The following is a 21372-nucleotide window of genomic DNA, read 5'->3' on the forward strand; positions in this document are numbered from 1 at the left end:
AGGCGGGAGCGGCGCCAGAGGAGGAAACGAAAGGGGGAGGCGAGCGCCTGGAGGATCCAGCTGTACCACTCTGCAGGGTCATGGCCCAGCCCAGAGCCTGTGAGTAGCTGCCCTGGCTCTTCGCTGCTCCAGCTCACTGGTGGTGGGGGTTCTTTGGGTTGTCCCTGAGGGAGAGACTGGGCATTTAGGAGAAGGTGAAGGCTTGCTTTCCTGCTGGGCTTGGAGCATATCCCGCGTTTTAGTGGTGATGCTGAGAAATGATGAGTCAGTCCTGAGCTGGATGCATTGCCTAAGGGGCTGCTCTGCTTGGCATCATGGGAGGAAGTGAAACAAGGAAGAGGAAAGCAAATCTTAACCATGTTTTGCTCTGGTATCATGTGATGCCCATCCCATTGATGCTCTCACCTGCAAATCTCTCTTCTCTTAACACCTTCTATTCGGGGACATTCTCAGCTGTCAATGAGTCCCTTCCTGTGTACCCTGCCCTACGGAAATCCCACCGTCCCTGCATTTTTTCCCCGGTCCCTGTGTAATTTCCCCAGCTTCCCAGGGCTGGGAGCATCATCTGGAGGGGGGAGGATGTGATAGAGGAAGTGTCTGAACTCGCTGGCCCTGGCCTCAGTGCATTCCCATAGCTGTGGTCAAGAGCTGTGAGTGGGGGAGCAGTGAGTTGTTTGGGGAGCAGCTGTCCTGGTGTGGGCTCTGCCCCCACAGCCCACTGCCGGGATTAGAAAGTGACGGAATCTGTGGTATTTTAGATGATTCCGAGATTGTAGAAAACCTCTGAGCCCTGCTGCCAAAGAAGAAGCCATAATTCGTCTGTGCTGGTTTCAAGGTTGTTTATTCTGTTTATCTCTAACATGTTCTGCTGCCCTGCCGCAGCTCTGTCCTGCAGGGCAGCGTGCAGGGCTCTGCCCCTCAGTGGGATGTTACAAACATTAAATACCAGAAACTACCTGTGCTGTATTTACAATAATGTGCCAATATATATCACCTACATTGAACAGTGTGTCCCCAGCCTAAACCAATAGAAAAATGCCAACACTACAGAGAAACATGAATGGCATGAAGAAGAAAAAGGACAAGACACACCCAGTTTCCTCCATCTTGCCCCCTTTGAACCCCTTATCTAGAATCCTAAAATTTTACTTTTGCACCTGTGCTCACACTAATTATTACTAATATCAAGCACTCAGAGCATGTAATTCATCCTGTAAGATTGAAAACTCTTTTCCATGGACAGAGATCACAGACAGTGTCTCTTGGGGCTTTGTACAGGGGCGTTCCTGACCCCCTGCCAGGGTCCCAGAACTTCCAGGGCAGCCAGAGGGATGCCCTGGATTCCCACAAGAATGTTTTGGGGTAGATGCATCTGTGGCTGGAGGTCTTGCAGGGCTCAAAGCGTGAGAGCAAATTTGTTAACGTGGCACTTGGGCTGCCAGTCAACATCTGAGGGGAACTGTTCCTGCATCTTCAGTCCCAGCCAAGATCCTCAGCTTCAGTTCCTCTCTTGAGAGATCACAGGAGCTGTTCAAGCAGAAATTGTGGTTGCACTGTTCAACCAGCTCCTCTGCTTTTCCTTGCTGGCCAAAATTATCCCAAAGTCATGCAGAAAAAAAAAAAAAAAAAAAAAAAAAAAAAAGAAAGAAAGAAAAAATGGTCTGCAATTCCAAAGGGTCAAACTGTCTTTTAACCACCTTCCGTGTCCCATGTGTCCAGGTCAGGAGCAGGAGGACAGATTGCGTGAAGTGAATCTCTCTACCCAGAGGCTGCGTGTGCTCCCTCTCACAGTCCTGAGCAATTCCACACTGGAGAGCCTTGACCTTGACAGGAACAAGCTCAGGAGGATCACTGGCATTTCTAAGCTTTGCAACCTCAAGAGTCTGATACTGTCCAAGAATGAGTTTGTGGACTTTCCCAGTGAAATCCAGAGCCTGGTCTGTTTGGAGAGGCTTGAGCTGAATCAGAACCAAATCCGGATCATCCCAGAGGGGGTTTTCTCCCATCTCTCCAGGCTTAAGCACCTGCGGCTGAACAACAACCGTCTGTGTGCCCTCCCCAGGGACCTGGCAGCTTGTGGAGGCAGCCTCCAGTACCTCAACATCTCCAACAACCTGTTCCGCACCTTCCCGCAGCCCGTCCTGCAGCTGGCACACTTACAGGAGTTCCATGTGCAGAATAACGCCCTTCGCCAGCTCCCCAGAGAGCTCTTCCAGGGGCAATCCCTGAAAATGTTTAAGGCCAGTGGGAACCCCCTCCGGGAGCCACCCACTGAAGTGTGTGCTGGTGGCATTCAGCAGATCCGGAATTACTTCGACCAACTTCAGCATGGTTTGGGGCAGGAGGACAAGAGGGTCAAGACCATGTTCTTGGGGGCCTCGCTGGCAGGGAAGTCCACCATCTGCAGAAGCCTGAAGCAAGGGCAATCCAAACTGGTGCCCAAGGAAGAGCGAACGGTTGGAATAGAGATCAGTGAGTTCCAGATGGAGGACTTCACTTTTCTCTTCTGGGACTTTGCTGGCCAGCTGGAATACTACATGACTCACCATGTGTTCATCACCCCACAAGCTCTCGTTATCCTCGTCGTCAATCTTCACATGTAAGTGCTGAGCTGGTTTGGATTCCAGGTAGAGTGGGGAAACTAAAAAAGAGCTGGGGAACTTTGCACTGCACAAATTCACACTATTTCCACTGGACCTTGAGGCCTGGTCTTCTCACCATTGGCATAGCTGGCTCTCCCTCTAGCCCTTTTTGCAGATCAACCTTTTAATCCACCAGGTTTGTCATCACCTTGCCAAAGGCCTCTGTTTGGAAGCGTTAAAATAAGCATCAACTCCTTATGTGACGACTGAACCCCATCTAAGTGGACTTGCTTTCTGCAAGAAGCAAATCCCTTCTGTGTCCTCAGGTGTTCCCTGAACACGGAGGGAGCATCAGGCTTGCGTTTGGTGCTACAGAGGGATGCTCTTGCCCACAGGAGGGTTTGACTCTGCTATACCCCACAGTGTAAGGATGGGGAACTGAAGTATGAGCTTGGATACAGCCCATGTCAGTGAGCTGTATCTCAGGTACTGAGATCTGAGCTCTTGTCCTGAGAGCTCCTGGGACAGCAGGGTGTGTGGGGCTTCCTGTACTGGTGGAAGTTGGCTGGAGATCCAGAGAATGAGGTGTGAATTTGGAATTTTCTTTTTCTCCCTCCCCAGGTACCAAACTAACGACAAAATTTTCAAGGAGCTTGTTGGTTTCTGGATCAACAACCTGTCCATGCGAGTCCCAAACTCAGTGGTGCTTCCTGTGGGAACTCACGTAGACTGCTGCCAGGAGCAGGAGGTAGCAGAGAAGACATGTGACATCATGGCCAGGATCACAGCCATGCTGGCAGAGAGAAAAAGCACCCTTGCTCACTTCATCGACAACCTGGAGGGCAGTGAGGAACCCAAGTTTTATGTGGACCAGTGGGAGAGGCTGAAAGAGATGGAGAGCTGCACGTTAACCGTAGGGCTGAGATTATTCTGGGTTCTGGCTGGCTGAGATCACCCTGCTGTCTCTGGCAGCCCAGCGTGCTACTGGCTAGGGTCACCTGGTGCAAATGCATCAGGCCACTGCTGCAGCCCCTCCCCAGGCTGGGGTGGACGTGGTAACTCCTGGCTGTGACCTGCAGGGTCCTTTTCCCTAGTAGGTGATGGGCATCTCCTCCTGTGGCTTGTAGCAAGTGCCTGAGGAGGAGTGTGAAGGGTCATTTACCATTACCAGGTGATTTTCAGGGACTGCTGTAGAACAGAGGTGTCAAGGAAGCGCCTCTGAAGCTGAGCCAGTGGCATGTCTCACCCTGGGTGACCTCATGGGCATTAGGTCTTTCCTTTACCTCACAGGCTAAAAAACTCCTCTGGATGTGCTTCTGTCAGGTATGTGCTTCCTCTCTTCCAGATCTTAAACTTAGTTGCTGTCAACTGCACAGATCACCGTGACATCAGAAAGCTCAAGGCCATTATTTTGAAGCACGTGAAGAATGAGGAGCTGTTCCCTGAGGTTGTCCGAGTGCTGCCACCCGTCTACAGGCAGGTGGAAGCTGCCATCGTGGATATTGCGCAGAGCGAGGAGATGGCAGAGCATGGTGAGTGCTCTGTCACCTCTGCCACACCTTTCTGAGAGGAGCTTCTGCCCTGTGCCTGGGATAGGCTCTCTCCAGGGCTTTCCTGAACTGGGGATGGGCTCTCCAGTGCTTGCTGCACCCTCTGGCCCTGTTTGTGTGGCAGTGGAGTCACTGCTGAAGACCATGCAGTGTTAATGCTGAAGCATGCCTGAGCAGACCACATTGTCTGGTTTCTTGTTTTCCAGTGATGTTTTTTGTTCTCCTCTTTTCCCTGTATAAGCAATTAGAAACATCTTGCAGGAAGGAGCTCCACAGCTTTAATACAACTATGTGGTTTTCAAATCTACATCCTGCTAACCTTATTTAATGGCCTTTACCCTTCCCTAGACCCTTTTTCCATTTATCACATGACTTAGCAGAACCAGCAGGCAGCTCCAGCCCCTTGCTTATATACCAAAAGCAGGTATGAATTCCACCAGTTCCCAGTGACATCTCTGGCCCCTCTGGCCAGTGTAGGATTAGAGAACAAGAAGCAAATGCTTTTCTTTCATGGAGATAAGTCAGATTTTGTTGCCTGTCTCTCTAAATTGCTGAATGGCAGTCTGAGGTTTAACTGGCAATCTGAGGTTTTCTGGCTGGAAATAAACCTGCTTCCTCAAACAATAATAATAATTTAAAAAGTATTAGCCTTGTTTTTCAGAAAGTTCTGGCAGGCTGTTCCCACTGCTGAGGCAAGGCAAAGCTGTGGGAGCTTCAGGGTGGCAGTTGGACATCTGAGGAGAGGCAGAACATTTTGGTCACAGTCACTGAGCACGCTGATGCCAGCTACTTCCCCAGGGATGGCCTAGGTGACATGGGTGTTTGCTGGCTCTCTGAAGCATCTGCCGTGGACTGCTGTGTCTGGTAGATGCATGCTGAGCTCCTGCATCTCCCTCTAGGCATGATGGACCTCCAGTACCTACTCAGCAAACTCTCCCAGTGCAAGCACCTGGCCAGCCTGGACAGAGAGCTCCTCCAGGACATCTTGCGGTACCTCCACCGCATCGGGCTCGTCGTGTGGTATGAAGAAATCAAGCACTTGGAAAACACCGTCTTCCTCCAGCCTACATTTTTAATAACGATGTTCAAGGTGAGTGTGGGGATCAGGACCATCTCTGTAGAGCCCAAGTTCTGCAGCTTTGCTGGGCTCCTCTCACTGCCATCTCATCTCTCCTTCTCTTCCCATGCAGCTCCTGGTGCGGCACCAACTCGTCCAGCAGCTCGAGAGCATTTCTGTGGAGACACTGATTGGGGAACATGCCACCATCAGAGACAGGGCCAACTGGGTGTGGACCTTCAAGTCAAAGGCAATGCTGTGCCACCAGGCTGTGCGTGCCTTGGTGAAGCACCAGCTCTGTTCGGAAGGGAGGTGGGATGTCTTTGAGGAAATCATGGGACACAAGCCTCACAGAGGGAGAGGGAAACTCTTCAGCCTCCTGGAGCACTTTGAGCTCTGCCTGGAGGTGAAGCACACTGAAGCACTCAACCCACAGGCCAGGGAGTTTGTGCCTGGGAAGCTGTGGGAGACAACACGGAGCCAAGGCGAGTCCTGGTACTTGTTCCCAACCTATCTGAACCAGACAGAGGAAGTGTCTGGGTTCTGGGGAGGAGATCACCCTGAGGACCTCCACATCCGAGCTTACTTCTCACCCGAAATACCTGAGGGCTTCTTCCAGAGGTAAGCACTGGTTTCCGGCCATCAATGAGGTTTGAGTTTGCTCAGTGCAGTGCCAGGATGACTCTCAACAAGCCCTTGGCTCTTAAGACTGTATCTGCTGAGGCCTGAGGCTGGGAGTCAAGACACCAGGGTGGCTTCTGAGCTGTGCCACACACATGTAGGGCCCTGGGTGAACCCCTTGGAATGTTCACTGCCCAGATGTGAGCAAAGGCCATGCTCCTTCTGGTTCACCTTTCATCTGGAGGTGGTGTTTGGCTAATCTGTGTCCTCCACGCAGGCAGAGGTCTCACAGTCTCACCCAAGAATGTTCTAGTTTCTATGGGTGTTTGAACTATACCAGTTTTTGGAACTTCTCCTGGTTTTCTGGACTTGTGTCTAGAGTTTTATCTGATGGTTTGTGGTTAAACCCTAACCAGCAACCAAACACCACAGAGCCACTTGCTCACTCTCCCCAGATGGACTGTAGGGAGAATCAGAAAAGTGAGAAAACTCATGGGTTGAGATAAGGACAGTTTAATAGTTGAAATAAATTATAATAATAACAGTAATAGCGATAATAATATTGTAATGAAAAGGAAATCAGCAAAGAGAGAAATACAACCGAAGAACAGGTGATACAAATAAAAACCAATTGCTCAGCACTAACCAACTCATGCCCAGCCTGTTCCCAAGCAATGGTCCCCAAGGTTTATGTGCTGAGCATGATGCTACTGTGTATGGGATAACACTTTGGTCATTTGGGGTCAGCTGTCCCTTCCCATTCCCCTCACTGGCAGGGCAGCCTAAGAACCTGAAAAATCCTTGACTTGAGGTAAGCCCTGCTCAGCAGCAATTAACACATCAGTGATGTGTTATCCACATCATTCGCATCCTAAATCCAAAGCACAGCATTGTACCAGCTACTAGGAAGAAAATTAACTCCATCCCAGACAAAACCAGGACAAAATGGCCAACTCTGGAAAGATCTCTTGGTTTAAGAGGCTGCTCCTGCTACTTGAGCTTTCAGCAGGGGAAGGTCATCATTTTGTGTCTGTTCTTACTGCAACTTGGTTCATATTTTCAAGTCCATCCAGTTTCTCCAGCATTAGGGATAAGCTAGGAGAAAAGTGATGAAAGCCACGGACAATCTCCTTGCAGGTTGCTGGTGAAAGCTTGCTCCTTCTATTCCACGCACTGGGTGGCCAAGGTGACCTGCCTGCTTGTATGCAATGGCAAACCCCTGCTGATCAAAGAGAATAACCAGAGGGCCTACAGCTACCTGGAGCTCCGCAGCAGAAAGCCATCAGAAAGGACAGGTAAGATCCCTGATCCATATTTCATGACTCCCAACCCCATGTATTGCCTTAGCTCTGCTCCTGCCACCTCCAGCCCTATGGGAAGTGTCCCAGGAAGCCTTTGCCACATGTCCTAGTCTGGCCTGGGTCCACCAGCAGTCCACTTAAAGGTTTTCCCTTTCTCCATGGAATTCTGGTCAGGACTCCTCTAGAGGTATCACATGAAAGTGGAAAGCCAAGTTTTCATTCTCGTCATGAAGCAAATGGGTCATCCTTCCCCAGAAGGCCCCAGCAGAGAACAGTCTAAGGCTGGGTCTTCCAGTGATAAGTAAAAGGACCACCCAAATTGGGGAGCTCTTCCAACATACCATTAAATTCCGTATGGAAGTTTGGTTAACTGGGGATGGAGCTGGTCTGACAGCTGAGGCTGTGGGCTGGAAATGATGTGTGGGTCACAACAGAATCTCCTGGGCTGCTGTGGCTGGAGGCTGTAAGAAAGAGACATTCTCCTTTTGCCTGGAAGGGTTCCAGTTTGCCTGGGACTTCCTCGTGGCAGTTGTGCTCATCATCCAGAAGCTCGCTGAGGAGTGGCCAGGGCTGCATGTGTGTGTGAAGGCTCCCTGCCGAACGTCCGGCTGTCCCGCAGAGTTCCTCTGGCCAGACATGGATGGCACAGGTGCCACGTACGTACACTGTGCCCTCCAAGTGAGGGTGGGACCTGGGTGGCCACTACTGCAATGCTGGTGCAGCTGGTTAGCTTCTAAAAGCCATGTGAAATCAGTTGTGAAACTCACCAGGCACTACGGTGCCCTTCTCCCAACCATAGCAGCTCGTGTCCCAAGTGGTGTTAACACTTACTGGTGTGGGAAACTGGAGCATGGAGGGAAAAGTGACGAAGCTGAGACTCTGGGGCTCAGGCACAGAATGTTCACTCTGGACATGTGCCCACATGTCCCTGTTTCATGAAGAGCTGAAGGTGCTCAGGCACCTGGGAGGGCAACGGCTGTCCACCAACAGCTGCCCCTCAGGTCAGGGTGGGAAGAGCAAGCCTCTTCCATGGCCTCGGCATCATATTCCATGGGAAGCGCTGAGAGCAGCTCCTGCTCCTTCTTTCCTGGGCTTTTTCCTCCACAGGACAAAGGAAGACGTTAAAACTTGCGGGACGTGTGGGCACCGTTTTGGTGCAGAGCTGCTCCTGCCCAAAGGTGAGCCCGGTGTCCCGAGTCTGTGCCACAGCTGTGCTCAGAGGAAGGAGGGCTGAGGGTTTCATGGAGCAGAGGGGTTAAGGGTGTCCCATTCCCACAGTACCCAGGCCACTGGAGGAGCCCCCAGCACAGCCCTCTGCTCACTATTACGTGACAAGCTACGGGACCACCACCTTTGGGCCCAGCAGCATCCAGGTCACTCGGCAGGTAAGGACACTGCTTCCTCCCCTTGCCCAGGGACCAACAGTGATGGTCAGGCTCCTGAAAGGAGGGGGTGCAGTTGCTTGCAGCCTGGGGAGGGCACACCCCATCTTCAGGCAGCCCTCTGGTCTCCACACTCCTCCCTGAGATACCACCCCCCTCTGCACCTCTGAGCTGGTGGTCTGGGTGTTTCATGTTGTACTTACTGCCTTATTTTTCCAGAACATCTCCAGTGAGTAACTCTGGGCAGTGCTCAATGAAGAATTACTTTTGTTTAGCCCAAGCCAAGCTGTCCTCAACACATTCTGCTTGCGAGTCATGTTTGCAGCCTTAATGCATGGAAATAAATGCATGGATAAATGTATCCCTTCACACTGGGAAGTCACCTCATCCACTCAAATTTAAGGAGAAGAAGGTGCTAATAAAGCTCTCTGATACCAGCCCACCCCTGCCAGCAGGGACTTTGCTGAGACAAGGCTGGGCATGGACCCCCGTGGTTTTGGGGGTAGAAAGGGGTGGTGAAGATTTCAGACTGATAGAAGAGGCACATCTCCAGGCAAGAGAGAACTACGATCCCATATATATATATATTTTAGCTTGAAAAAGTTAAGAAAATAAATCTGTAAATTACCACCCTCCACAAAAACACAACACTAGAAGCTGACAGAGAGGAAAAGCAATGTGTGAGCTCCAGGACTGGTCACTGAAGTTGTCCTTGGGTTGGGGGGTGCTGGTTTGCAGAGCCTGGATGCCCACTGGTGCTGCTGCCTGTGCCAGGGCCATGGGGAGCGGGGCAGGTGGGCTCAGCCCAGCTGCATGTTGTACTGCTCAATGAGCTCCATGAGATCGAAGGAGTTGGAGAGCTGCAGGCTGATGGTGCGGCTGTCCAGGGAGGAGGCTCCCTCCTGCAGCACCTGCTCGTAGTAGTACTCACAGAACTTGGGCACCAGCTGCAGCAGCAAAATATTTGGGTTAGGGGCAGCTGCCTGATATAGCTGCAACAACCTGCATGGCCCTGTCCTCCTGGGGTGCAGGGAAGAGATGTCTGGGGCACCCTTTGTCTCCCCCAACCCCTGAGGGTCCCTGTCCCTGGGCATCTGCCTTCCACACCATCCCACCCGGACCCCAAGTGTTCTCTGTCCCATTCTTAACCCATGTTTTCCCTGTCCCCAAAGGCTCCCTCCCTGGTCATGCAGCCCCCCATGTCACCAAGAGTCCTCCTCCCTGTCACTCAATTGCCCCACCTCTCTCAGCCCTCAGGCTACCCCCTCTTTGGGTATCCAGATCTATCAATCTGCCCCAGATCCTGAGGGCTCACAAATCACCATCTCCACTGCACACTGAGGGACTCCCTCTTGTGCACCCAAGCACTCACCTGCCCTGGCCCCTGAGGCTCCCCCTGCCCAGTCCCTGAAGAAACTCCATCACCTATCCATCACCTAGAAGACCCCATCCCTGGGCACTCAGAATCCAACATGCCTCAGTCCCCAAGGGTCCCTCTTCAGGCACTCAGATCCTCCATCTCCCAGCCAGCTCAACCTCAAGGGTCCCCCTCCTCAAGGACCCAGAGTCCCAATTCCCCTGGCCTCCAGGAGTCTCTCCCCTTCCCTGGGCAGCAGTGCGGTAGTGGTGGGTTTTGGCTACTGTACCTTGACCAGGATGAGCTTGGACTCCTTAGGCTTGGCCTTGGAGAAGGCCTGCCCAAAGCAGAGATAGATGGTGAAGTCGGGAGATCGCCGCCTTTGGCCGTTGCGGAAGTCCCTCAGCTCTGTGAGGCAAAACAGGGCTCAGTTTTGGGGTGAGCCTGGGGGCACAGAGGGGCTGGGAGGGTTTGGATGCTTGTAACATCCTGGCGCTGGCTCCGATGAGCCCCAAACCAGGCTGGGCAGGAAATGACACACTGGGAACTACATGACACCCCTTCCCACCTGTGCAAAACTCATGGAAGTCAAAGATGGGCGTTTCCTGGTCTCGGCAGAGCAGGTTGGATGGGGGCTCCTCAACCCCCTCGAGCTGCTGGGACAAGGCCCAGAACACCTTGCACTTCTCCTGGCGGGTGGCAAAGACCTTGTAGGCGCGTTGCTCCAGCCGCAGCCTCGCGATGCCCAGCAGATCCTCGGTGATGCGCCGCTGCTTGCCGTCGGCCAGGCTGGCGGGGCTGGGGAAGCTCACCACGTGCCCGGGGCACGGGGCCCCCGGCAGGCTGGGGCGCTGGTACGTCAGCAGGCAGTGGCTGCCCCCAACCACCTCGCGGTGGAACTCCTTCCCCCGGTAGTAGATGGTGACATCCAGGATGGAGACAATGCCATCTGCACCAGGAAGTGATCAGCAGCTGCATCCTCCAAACCGAAATGTTACCCCTCTCCGAAGCACCCCCCAAGCATATTTACTGCTAATAATTGTAATTATGATAATTTATAGCTATTAATAATTAGTAACCCTGACCTGTGTGATCCAGCAGCAGCCGTGGCTGTGGCATGGGGCTGGCGGCGGGCACGAACAACGTCCGACCCGGCACATACTGCATGGGGACCGTGCCGTCCGTCAGCTGGCACGGCGGTGGCATGGCCCCTGCAGAGGGAGATGACCAGCAATGTATCACCATTCCAGATGCCACCCTGACCTCTTCCCACCCCATTATGGCATTCCCACAGCCAGGGGCAGATCCTGTCCCACGGCACCCACCTGTCTCCTCTGGTGGCATGAGGCCGATTGGTTGGTAGGTGCCCAAGGTGGGCTGCTCCACCGAGGGCACCCATTGTGGAAATGTGGGAGGGAAGCAGCTGTTTTGGCTGGTGTCTGAGTAAGGCTGGAGCAGGGTGTCCTGGTGAGGCTGGAGCAGGGTGTCCTGGTGAGGCTGTTGTACGATGTCCTGGTGGGGAGTGTCTCCAGCAGGGAAACCACCTGTGGGAAGGTTCTGGGGTCACTCACCCAGGCAGCCACCAACTCTGCACCCCACGAGCAGACCAGCTCTCACCTGCAGGCACCCAGGATGGGGCCAGCGAATCAAGGTCGCTGGGAGAGATGTCACACTGCTGCAGCAGCTGCTCCAGAAGCTCTGTGGGGTCGGTGTTTCCTAAGGGGGAGCACAGTGGGTATGATGTCTCACAGCCACAAAATTACTTCCAGCTGAGCCTACTGGTTATCCTCCCCCAAAAAAAGATTGTGGGACTAGTGCTTACCTGGGACAGCAATGGCTGAGGCCATGTCTTGGGGGTGGAGCTCCAGCTGGAAAGGGGAGGAGAATGGGATCTTACTGCTGTGGTTGCCAGGCATCCAGCCTCCCTCAGCCCACATTTTGGCCAGCCCACATTTGGCTGCAGCTTAGGAGCAATGCTTGTGGAGTGGCAGCGGGGACCCCCCCTGGCCTGCTGTCCCCACCCAGCTACCTGCAGCTGCTGTTGTGCTGCCTGCTGGTCCACCACAGGGTTGGGGATGCGGGAATGTCCCTCCTTGCTGTCCTGGAGGGTGGCTGAAAGGAGAGCAGCAGGAATGGGAGGCCCTGATATTGTGCACCCCATCCAACACAGCCCCTCCGTGGGGCGACACTCACCTGAGACAATGGAGAAAACCTTGTGGGGGTCATCACCACGCTTGGAATGGTCCTGTTCCAGCTTGAACAAGTGGGTGCTGCTCAGGGCACAGCGGAAGTTGGTCTTCCACTTGGCTGGATCCTCGGAGCCTTCCTCGTACCGCCCACTGACCTTTGCCCAGGCCTGGGGGTGCAGGGAGGTGAACATGGGCTCCCTGGCCCCATGAGAACGGAGGTTTCCAGGGATGACTGGTCTTCCCCACCTCCCCAGCTCCCACCTTGAAACTCTCAGCTTGCTGCTGGTCACCATCCTATCCCACACACCTTGGAGACCCTGAAGCTGCTGCTGGCGTCCCCCACCCCGCCCACCTTGAGGATCTCCCCGTCGCTGCTGGCGACACTCATCCCACCCACCTTGAAGACCTCCAGGTCAGTGCTGGTGATGTCCTTCCTGGCGTTGTGCTTCCAGGGGACGCGGAAGGTGGTGTGGTCAGCGTCCATCCAGCGCAGCCCCCGGTAGCTCCCGCTGTTGATGGCGTCCAGCAGCCACTGTCCGAACCGCAGCCTCTGCGCTTCCCTGCGGGCGGGGACCGTCACCGGGGGGCACCGGGGCCACCACCCGGAGACGGCGACCCGGGGGTGCTGAGCGCCGCTTACCCCTCCTTCTCCGGTGCTGCCATGGTGCCGGTCCGCAGAGCCGCCGCGCCGTGCCGTGCCGTGCCGTGCCGTGCCGTGCCGTGCCGTGCCTTGGCGCGGGGGCGGCCGCCTCCTTCCCGATCCTTTATCCGGCCCTCTCGTTTTCCTGGAAATCACGTGTCCCTCCGAAAGTGAAAGTGCCGCCGCTCCCGCGGGGCGCGGTGCCGCCGCTCCCGGGGTGCCCGGGAGACGCTCCGGGCCCGCCGCGCACAGCGCTCCCCGGACTGTCAGTAATTAAATTAATAAACCCGACCTAAAGCTGAGCGTGGGAATCCCGCAGCGCAGGGGGTCAGCCACACCCGCTCCAGCTGGGGCTTCCCGCGGCTGGAAAACCCCGGGGTGTCCAGATGTTTATTTTAATCCCTCTTCTCCCGGCTGCCTTGGCTTGCACGCCAAGGCCGTGCTGCCAACAATGACAAACCGAGAAAGGCCAAAGTGCGGCGGGCAGCGCTCGGCACCGAGGCAGAGGCGAACCAGCCCATGTCCCCGACAGGAACAGCGACCACCCGGCTCTTCTCCGAGCCCTTTGAGCTCTCTGGGGAGCAGTAAAAAAACCCAAACTCCATGAGAGGTTCTTCGAGCTCCTTACGCAAGGGCCAGGAAGGGATGGAGGGGTCAGTGAGGCTGAAGCATGGAACTGCAGCCTTTTTCCCAATGTCCAGCTTGTTTTTGAGGAAATTTCTTCTCTCCAGGAACTCCCTACTGCCTACTAGGCACTCTACGTGTTTTTTCAGGACATTGCCTGTTGTTTCCCAGGAAATTCCCCACTTCCTTCCTAAAACATCCCCCATTCTCCAGGAAATTTCCCAGTCAAGTTGTAGGGTATTTCCTTCTGGTTTCCTGGGCAATGTCTTTGTTGCTTACTAGAGTCCTCCATCCCTGTCTACGATTTTTCCCTCTGCTTAGAGGATTTCCACTGCTTCCCTGGGAAATTTCCCCACGACTGTAACTCCCTGCTGAGAGGAAAGCTCCCATGTTTACAAACAATTTGCTGGGTGAAGGTGTGGGTGTTACGGTCTTTGAAATGGGCCCAATGTCTCTACTGCCTTAGGGCAGCGGGTTTGCTGCAGAGCCCAGGCAGTTCTGCGCCTGAAACAGACAAAGGCTCTGCACAGCCTGAGTTTCTGAATTCTACGGTAAAATAGCAGGTTCAAAGTGGGATATGTGGTAGGCGGTTTGGGAAGGCTGGACCCTCCTGATGCCTCAGCCAGTAGGGAAAGGAAGAGGGTAACACGTAGCTAGGAGTTTAGGATAAAAACAGGATGCTCCCTCTGAAACTTTGAGAGAGAAAATGCCACAGGTGTCTGCCCTGGTGGACTTTCTCATTTTATTTGATTCTCACTTTATTTGAATAAAGTTGAAGAACTCCTTCTGCCTCCTTTTTGGACATAAACTTCTGTTTTGGGGTGACCCTGGGGGCACAGAGGGGCATTTATGGATTTTCCTCACACTGGGAAGCAAGAAATTATTTCCCAAGAAGTACCATTCATCCCCTCTGGGCAATGCCCCTTTTGCTATTCACCAATTCCTCCTTTGCATTCTGGGCAATTTCCCCTCTTGGAAATATCACTGTCACTTTCTTTAAAAATGTCACTTCTGCTTTTCAGGAATTTACCAGGTAATTGAGGCAATTTTCTCCTTGCGTTCATGGAATTTACCTCCTTTTATTTCTAGACTATTCCCCCTATAGCCTTGTAGGAAATTCCCTCATTGCTTTCTAGAAATTCCCTGTGTATTTCCCCCTTTACTTTCAAGGACTTGCCCCTAGTTCTCACATAGAAATTCCTACATTGCCTTACAGAAATTGTCTAGTCCCCTTTGTCATCCAGGATATTCAGCTTTCCAGAATGGTTTCATGTTCCAGGAATTTCCCTCTTGGCTGCCAGGATTTTTCCTTTTGTTTTGCAGGAATTTTCCCCCACAATTTTAGGAAATAGGACAGGGGCATTCAGCAGATCCAGCAAAATGTATTTAAAGGCAGTGAACATGATGAAACTCAAGAGAGGAGCCAGAAGAGCCAGGTCAGGTTGGGAGCAAGGGACAAGGCTGACACGGACAAGGTAAGGCTGGAATGGGCCCAGAGCTCTGCCAGAGGAACAAGAGGAAAGGAGTGGTGCTGGCAACTGGCTCCTGCCCCAGGGATAAGCAGCACCTGCAGGGAGGGGAGCAGAGGAGTGTTTATTTACTTTCATTCCTCAATGATGCAATCAGCGCAGAGTGGTTTCAGTTAACAGGTGATTAATTAAATTGATGGGAATTCTCCCATTTAATTTTTTTTTTTTCTTTTTGCAAGCAGGACCCTGCCTGCCTGGACAGGGGGGTACCTGTCTTGCACAGCCACAGCTGTTATCTCCTGCCACCTCCCCAGGTCCTGCTGGCTCAGGGACATGTCCAGGAAGCTAAAAATCAGCCAAATTTACGTCACCAGCTCCTGCACAGAGGAAGAAGAGCTGGAGATTTCAGGAGAAAGAGTCCGTTTTACAAAGTTGTTTTTAAAAGCATCCTAAAGGACAAGGAGAGTTTTCCCTGAACCTCAGCGCTTCACTGCAACAAATTTTCTTCTGAACTTAACCCCACCATACAAACCTGCACCCCACGCACATCCCCACAGCCACAAGTCACCCAGTTTCCAGGGACAATCCTTGCAGGAAGAAAGCCAAGCTGAAACTCCACAAGTTTTATCAGCAAGGTCTCTTTTAGGGACACCCCTGTAAATCAAAAAGCAGCAAGGAATGGGGCACCTTAAAGAAAAAAATTAAAATAAACCTTTCTCTTTTAATCCACCCAAGGGAAATCCAGAGCAAGAGCAGCATCACAGCACTACACACAGCACAGACATCTATCATTGCCTTTGCACAGATTCCTTTCCAGATACACAGAAAAAAGGAAAGAAAAAGAAAATTATTCACATATGTAAAGTGACAAGTAACAAATCAGCCACAGAACAACTCTTTCAAAGAGAAAAAGGATGCATCAAGGAAGAAGGCCCTCAACATACAGGTTTCATGAAAACCTAACCAAAGAACAGTGAAACAGAGGTGGTTTTCTTATAAACATTAAAAACAAGGATATTTTAAAATTTAATTTAAATACACATTCAAAACACAAACACCAAGCAGGTGCCTGGAGAATAAAGCAAAAAGAAGGAATGAAAAGTGAATTCAACCAGTTTAATTTCAACACCAAAGTTAGGTGGATCGCACCAAATGGAATAAATAATGGAGAAGATCACACTGGGGTGGCAGATCTCACACTTAAGATAATTTAAACTAGAATTAATTACACAGCCCAAGAGAGTACTGAATGAGGAATTCACTCTGACAAGTGATATTAGTTGGGACAGTGTCCCTTTGACAGAGCAGGTTGTAGGTGTGGATTTGCCCACTGCCACCCACCACTGATCCCCACCCAGGGAGCAAACAGGATGTTCTTGTGAAGCACAGGACTCACCCCCTCAAGTGATGGACACACAAACAGCTCCCTGCTCAGAGAATATGAACCCTCTGCCCCTTCCACACCCACTGCCTCCAGTCACACCCAAGGCAAACAGCAGAACACAACCAGACCAGACCTGGCAGGGTGACCCCACAGGTGCAGCATTTCTGCTGCAGCTCCACGAGGTTGGACAGTGCCAGAACTGGAGCCAGTGCCTCCTTCCACACACCTGGGATCAGGCTGGGAAAAAATCAGATCAGCTGATCTACACCTGCAGCTTTATCACTCTAGGGGTGGGCAGGCTGAAGGAATGTAAGTGGTTTCTTTTTGTTTGGTTTTTCCTCCCCACAACCCTGAATAAAAAAAAAAAACCCTACCAAAAAAACAAAACAAAAAAAACCCAAAAAACAAAAACCAAAAATAAACAACTTAAAAAACCCCACCAAAAAAAACCCCACCAACACCCCCTACCCCCAAACAAACTAATAAAAGAAAAACAGCCAAAAAAACCACCAAAAAACTCTCCCCAAAATAAAAATAACTTGATCCCAAGTTCCTCTCCCTTCCATGCCTGTAACCAAGCAGGGAAGTACCTTTGGACATTCACGTGATCCCACAGACATGTTCCCTACAGAGCAGACACCTGATTTTTGCACGTCACCCGGATGTGCCTGTGACACCTAGTTAGGGGGGACATCCCTTTGCTTTAAAACAAAAATAATTACAAAATCAATAGGAACAGTCAGAATTCATTTAAGTCCAACTAGTTTTTAAAAAGGGAGAACGGAGGACTGAAGGTTTCCAGGCCAAGGAACTTGCCAGAGCCAGCATCCCCCCACCCCTGCCTCCAGCAGCAATGAGATAAGCCCCCTTTGTGCAGTTTTCACTCTTGACCCGAGGTCAGCAGAACCAAGGAGGGACTGAGGGGACACAGCTGCCCCTCCAGCTCCTCCTCAGATGGCTGGCAGCTCCAGGTAGAACGGGAAACTGAGGTGGATGAGGGTTGAAGTTATTTCTTTCCCATCTCTTCTCCTCCCCAAGACTGAGAGGAGACTTCTGGGTCTGCAAGCCCAGTCTGTGCTTACCAGTGTCCTTAAGAATGACAATTTAAAACCGAACACGGGAAATTAAAAAGAGAGAGAGAGGGAGGAATAATTAAGTACTGTCCGTGGAAGGAGCGGGAGGGGCAGGCTCCAGACGGCGGCAGGGAAGGGACTCTCCCTCCCCACGACTGCCCATCTGGGCACCGGGTCCCTTCGCGTCCCCGCGCGAACCCTTTGTGCTGTTGCTCTGACATCGACCGACACGGATGGCGAACACGGGGATGAATCCAGCGCTGCAGAGGGCGGGAGGGCACACGCAGCCGCTCCGGGGCTAGGCCCGGTGCTTGGGGAGCATGTCCAGCAGGAATTCCGCGATGCCGACGAAGTACACAACTTGTGCGATGCCGAAGAGGGGAGCAATGACCAGGGCTCGGCAGTAAGCCCCTTTGAAGAAGGCCGTGGGCCCTTCCCTCTGCCAGATCTTCCTGGGGAGAAATGGCACAGACAGGTAAGTGTCCATCCCACCCCTCCACCATGCCAGGAGAGCCCCTGGCCAAGCCCTGCCTTTCTGCCTCCCTCCAGAGACTAAACCAGGCAAGCGCTGTTGCCTGGCACAGCCTCCACGGCAAATCACCCATCACTGCCCAAGTGCTCTGCAAGTGGCCATGCAGAAACCTGCCCCATCCCTGCATCTGGCTAGATGCAGGAGTGGCTGCCTGTGTCCAGGATACAGCTAAGACAACCCCATGCTTGCATCAAGAGGTCCCCCCACTCAAAAGCTCCTTCAGTATGGGACAGAGCCAGATGGCAACAGATTCTGCTACCACTGAAATACAAAAGCATAGAAGTCCTTTTGTGTTTTGAAGCAGCCAGACCATAGTTTAGCAAAGGGTCATGCAGCTGGGGACAGCACACTCTGGCCATGCTCCTGCAGACACTGTGCAGAGCAGTCCCAGGAGGGATATAAGACTCAATACTGTAGGATTTTCCAGCAGTGGGGCCTTGGGAGAGACTACAACATTGCCTCCCTTTGCAGAAATAAAATCTCAGTGTTATGACTACTGGGGTTTGGACAGAAGTACTTAAATATAAATGCTATATTTTTCTTGCTCAATATGAGAAGAAATTCTCTTTTATAAAACTATATATACATCTGCTCATATATATCTCCAGATAAACAGATAGATTGATAAAAGCACAGGGACAGAGGGAACATGAAGCACAGCTGCTGGTTGGGTCTAGAAGCTGCACTGCCTGCCTGGCAGCAGGTAGCAGCAGCTGCCAAACACCTGATGTGGTGCCTCTGTCATGAGGAGTCTTACTTGGTGCAGTCCAGGATCCCCGAGTAGGTGTCCTCATTCACTCCTCTCTGCAAGGACTGCAGCCGTGTTTTGATAACTGGGGAGGGAAAAAGAGGAGACACTGGTGAGCACTGGAAGCATAGCAGGCAGGAGCCACCCCAAAAGTAAGGTCTATGAAATGGTCAAAACAAAATTACCAAGACTACAGACCATTTTCATACATTTGTCAGGGAAAACAAACCCATTCCTTTACAAATGGATAAAAGAAAAACAAAGCCACCCAAAACCCAACCCCTCCCTCCCTCACTGTGATCAAGGTTTCAAAAACTGACTTCAGTTTTAAACCTTCCAAATTCAGATATCACTCTGCAAAGTGGGAACTTATTTTCAACTGCTCATCTCCTTCAGGAAGTGGTATCTAAAATACACAATTCTGCTCCTACATTTCTTCACACCTTGGAGCATGTGCAGTGTTGGGGAGGGAGCAGTTACTTTCTGGTGTATTTCACAGGAGAGAAACCAATGTGGTATTTAAGGCAGATGCTGTGGAGCAGGAGAAAAGGCCACAGATCTGAGGCTTCCCCTGTTTGTCCCAGACAATTTTAAGTCCACTTGGTCTGCATATTATCACTCCACATGGAAACGTGCCTTTCCTGCCAAGAGTAACTGAAATGAATTACACTCTCTTCCTGACATACCTAGTAAGTACTGCAAACCTCTGTGTAAGCTGTGGCAAAAGTTGTAACTCAGCTGAACTCACACCATCAGAGCTGGAGGCAGCAGAGCTGTCCCTTTCTGTGTGCTCATGCTGCAAAAAGGCTGGCACAGTCGCCCTCCTCCTCACCTGGCCCAGCCTGGGCCTCTGAGTCCTGTCACTTGGCACCAAGCCACCAGCACAGGCTGCTCAGGACTCACCATCACAAGGATTGACAGCCACTGCAGCCGTACTGCCAGCCACACATCCAGAGAGGAAGGACACGTAGAATGGAGCCTTGACATTGGGGTCTTTTTGACCCAGCTTGTTCAGGTTTGCAAACAGCGGGAAGTAAACAATGGAGAATGGGACATCCCTGCAGTGGGACAGGACCAAAAGGAAGAAAGAACAAGGATGAACAAAGACACCAGCACATTCAGAGGTCAATTGTTTTGACCACTTTTGTAAATTACGAGAAGTTCCTTCCTGCCCTCTATCCCTGTGGGTGCTGCTTTAGCTCTACTTTTGTTAAAGCTAGAGGAGAGTCACACTGTGAAAGCCCAGGCAAGGAGTGTCAGAGCAGGCACTGGTCCTTGCATCCAACATGCTCTGTGGCCCAGCTCCCACTGCACACCCTGGTGTCTCAGGCTGACAATTTTACTTTGCCAGCTCACAAGGACTTCTGCACAGTGTGAAAAGACAGACCGTGGGGCAGACAAAAACCTTTCACAGAAAGCAGCAGAATTAAGTTTTCCAAGAACAAAAAGATACCATCCCTCACTTCTCTGACCTTCCCTTCTTTAATGTGCATGGAAAATGAACTAAACCAAGCCACTCCTGCTGAAGCCAACACCTTTGCAGGCTCATTCCTGGGATGGGTGGTGGCTTAGGTCCAAGGCTGGGAACGCCAGAGCCCTGTCATGCCATCCTACCTTAGCAGCGTGGCTCCCAGGCCCTTGTAGAGTCCGGCGATGCCTTTGCTCCGCAGCAGCTCCCTGGTTATCTGGGTGGCTGTGGGGCGTCTTTCCACGGCCGGCTCGGCCGCCGCCGCCGCGGGGGAGGAGGAGATCTGGGCCTGCTGCGCCATGAGCTTCTTCTGTGCCGCTGGGGAGCAGAGCGCCAGCAGGTCTGCAGCTGCCCCACGGCAGCTCTGCTGCCCGGTGCCGCGGGACACAACATGCACACAAAGGCCAGGCAGGTGCCCTGCAAGCTTTTCCCCCCAGTCTGCCCATCTGCCTCAGCCTGTCCCAGTCTCTGACAGTGCTGCCACACCAGAACGCTGCCGGCTGCGCTCCAGCCCCAGCTGGTTTGCCCAGGCCTGTCACACACCATCTATGAGTGCAGAGAACAGGAGCTGCTGTGAGCAGGCAGGGGACAGTCCCTGCTTCCAGGTGTGTCTCTGAGCCTCCAGTATAACGAAAAAAGATGTTCATAAATGAAACAGTTTCCCCAAGTTCTGTTCTTTGCCTCCCTCCCCTGAAAGCAATCATTAACCTGGGGAGTTTGTCTCAGTCAGATTTATAAACACATCCTGGTTTCTCCCGCTTTTCCAACTGATGCACTTCGGCCCTTTGGCCAGAAGATGGAGAGCACTTCACTCTGTAAGTAATCCCTGGCACACCACAGCTCTCCTGCCACACAGAGAACAGGCTGTTCACAGCATCCAAAACCTCTCCTGAACCCTCAAACCACGGCTTAAATCCTTCCAACATTTTAAAATAATACACACAAAGAGGATAAGGTCTGCAGTAAAACCAGTGAAGAGAGAAAAGAAAATAAATCCATGATTATTCAGGAATGCCACATCAAATGAGAGATTAAAGGACAAACTGGCCCATTTTCCAGGAGGAGCCATAAGCATGGTATCTAGCAGCGTCATGCAGGGCTCCAGGGAAGTGAGGCCATAGCCCAGACTGACCTCTGGAAGAGACTACGGAAAGAGCAAGCAGCTCCTTCCCCTGGAGTCTCCATGCCAGACTCTGGTCCCTGTTCTCACCAGAAACACTACACAGTGCTTCAGCCAAAAGGCTCACACTCCCTCCTGCCTCTGCCTGCCAGCTCATGCCCACAGTCCCAAGAGCCTGATCCCAAATCTCATTCAAATCCAGTGCACTGGGAGAATTTTATTTACTGTTTCAATCAAGACAACTGCTGTTTTTGTCAGAGAGGAAAAAAGAGTAC

The 21372-nt window shown here is 52.1% G+C and overlaps 3 protein-coding genes across 6 annotated transcripts in view; 1 reads left to right on the plus strand and 2 right to left on the minus strand.

Annotated features, from left to right (window-relative positions):
- The first annotated feature begins 46 nt into the window (after window positions 1–46).
- Window positions 47–9183, plus strand: LOC110484493 (malignant fibrous histiocytoma-amplified sequence 1 homolog). The gene is made up of 11 exons (XM_031504940.2): window positions 47–99; window positions 1720–2599; window positions 3204–3495; window positions 3928–4114; window positions 5032–5222; window positions 5323–5810; window positions 6948–7105; window positions 7608–7767; window positions 8219–8289; window positions 8390–8496; window positions 8713–9183. Exons 1-11 carry the CDS (start codon window positions 81–83, stop codon window positions 8728–8730), a joined length of 2571 nt encoding a protein of 856 aa, XP_031360800.2. The 5' UTR covers window positions 47–80; the 3' UTR covers window positions 8731–9183.
- On the minus strand, window positions 9059–12827 carry IRF7 (interferon regulatory factor 7). The gene is made up of 11 exons (XM_021555190.3): window positions 12680–12827; window positions 12437–12599; window positions 12044–12206; window positions 11880–11962; window positions 11673–11718; window positions 11468–11566; window positions 11176–11394; window positions 10936–11061; window positions 10419–10799; window positions 10140–10258; window positions 9059–9440 (listed from the first exon to the last, which is right to left on the minus strand). Exons 1-11 carry the CDS (start codon window positions 12700–12702, stop codon window positions 9294–9296), a joined length of 1569 nt encoding a protein of 522 aa, XP_021410865.2. The 5' UTR covers window positions 12703–12827; the 3' UTR covers window positions 9059–9293.
- A 1838-nt stretch (window positions 12828–14665) lies between these two features.
- SLC25A22 (solute carrier family 25 member 22) overlaps window positions 14666–21372 on the minus strand; it is a 51132-nt gene continuing 44425 nt past the window's right edge. For 3 of the 4 annotated variants that reach the window (XM_077784237.1, XM_077784239.1, XM_077784238.1), the window contains exons 7-10: window positions 20124–20325; window positions 19413–19567; window positions 18519–18594; window positions 14666–17681 (exon numbers count right to left, since the gene is read on the minus strand). In XM_077784237.1, coding sequence (XP_077640363.1) covers window positions 17528–17681; window positions 18519–18594; window positions 19413–19567; window positions 20124–20325 — 587 coding nt within the window. In that variant the 3' untranslated portion in view covers window positions 14666–17527. The remainder of the gene's footprint in view (window positions 17682–18518; window positions 18595–19412; window positions 19568–20123; window positions 20326–21372) is intronic. The other variant, XM_021555195.2, reaches the window with a different exon arrangement.

This window comes from Lonchura striata, chromosome 6 (assembly GCF_046129695.1).
Source record: "Lonchura striata isolate bLonStr1 chromosome 6, bLonStr1.mat, whole genome shotgun sequence".
NCBI lineage: Eukaryota > Metazoa > Chordata > Aves > Passeriformes > Estrildidae > Lonchura > Lonchura striata.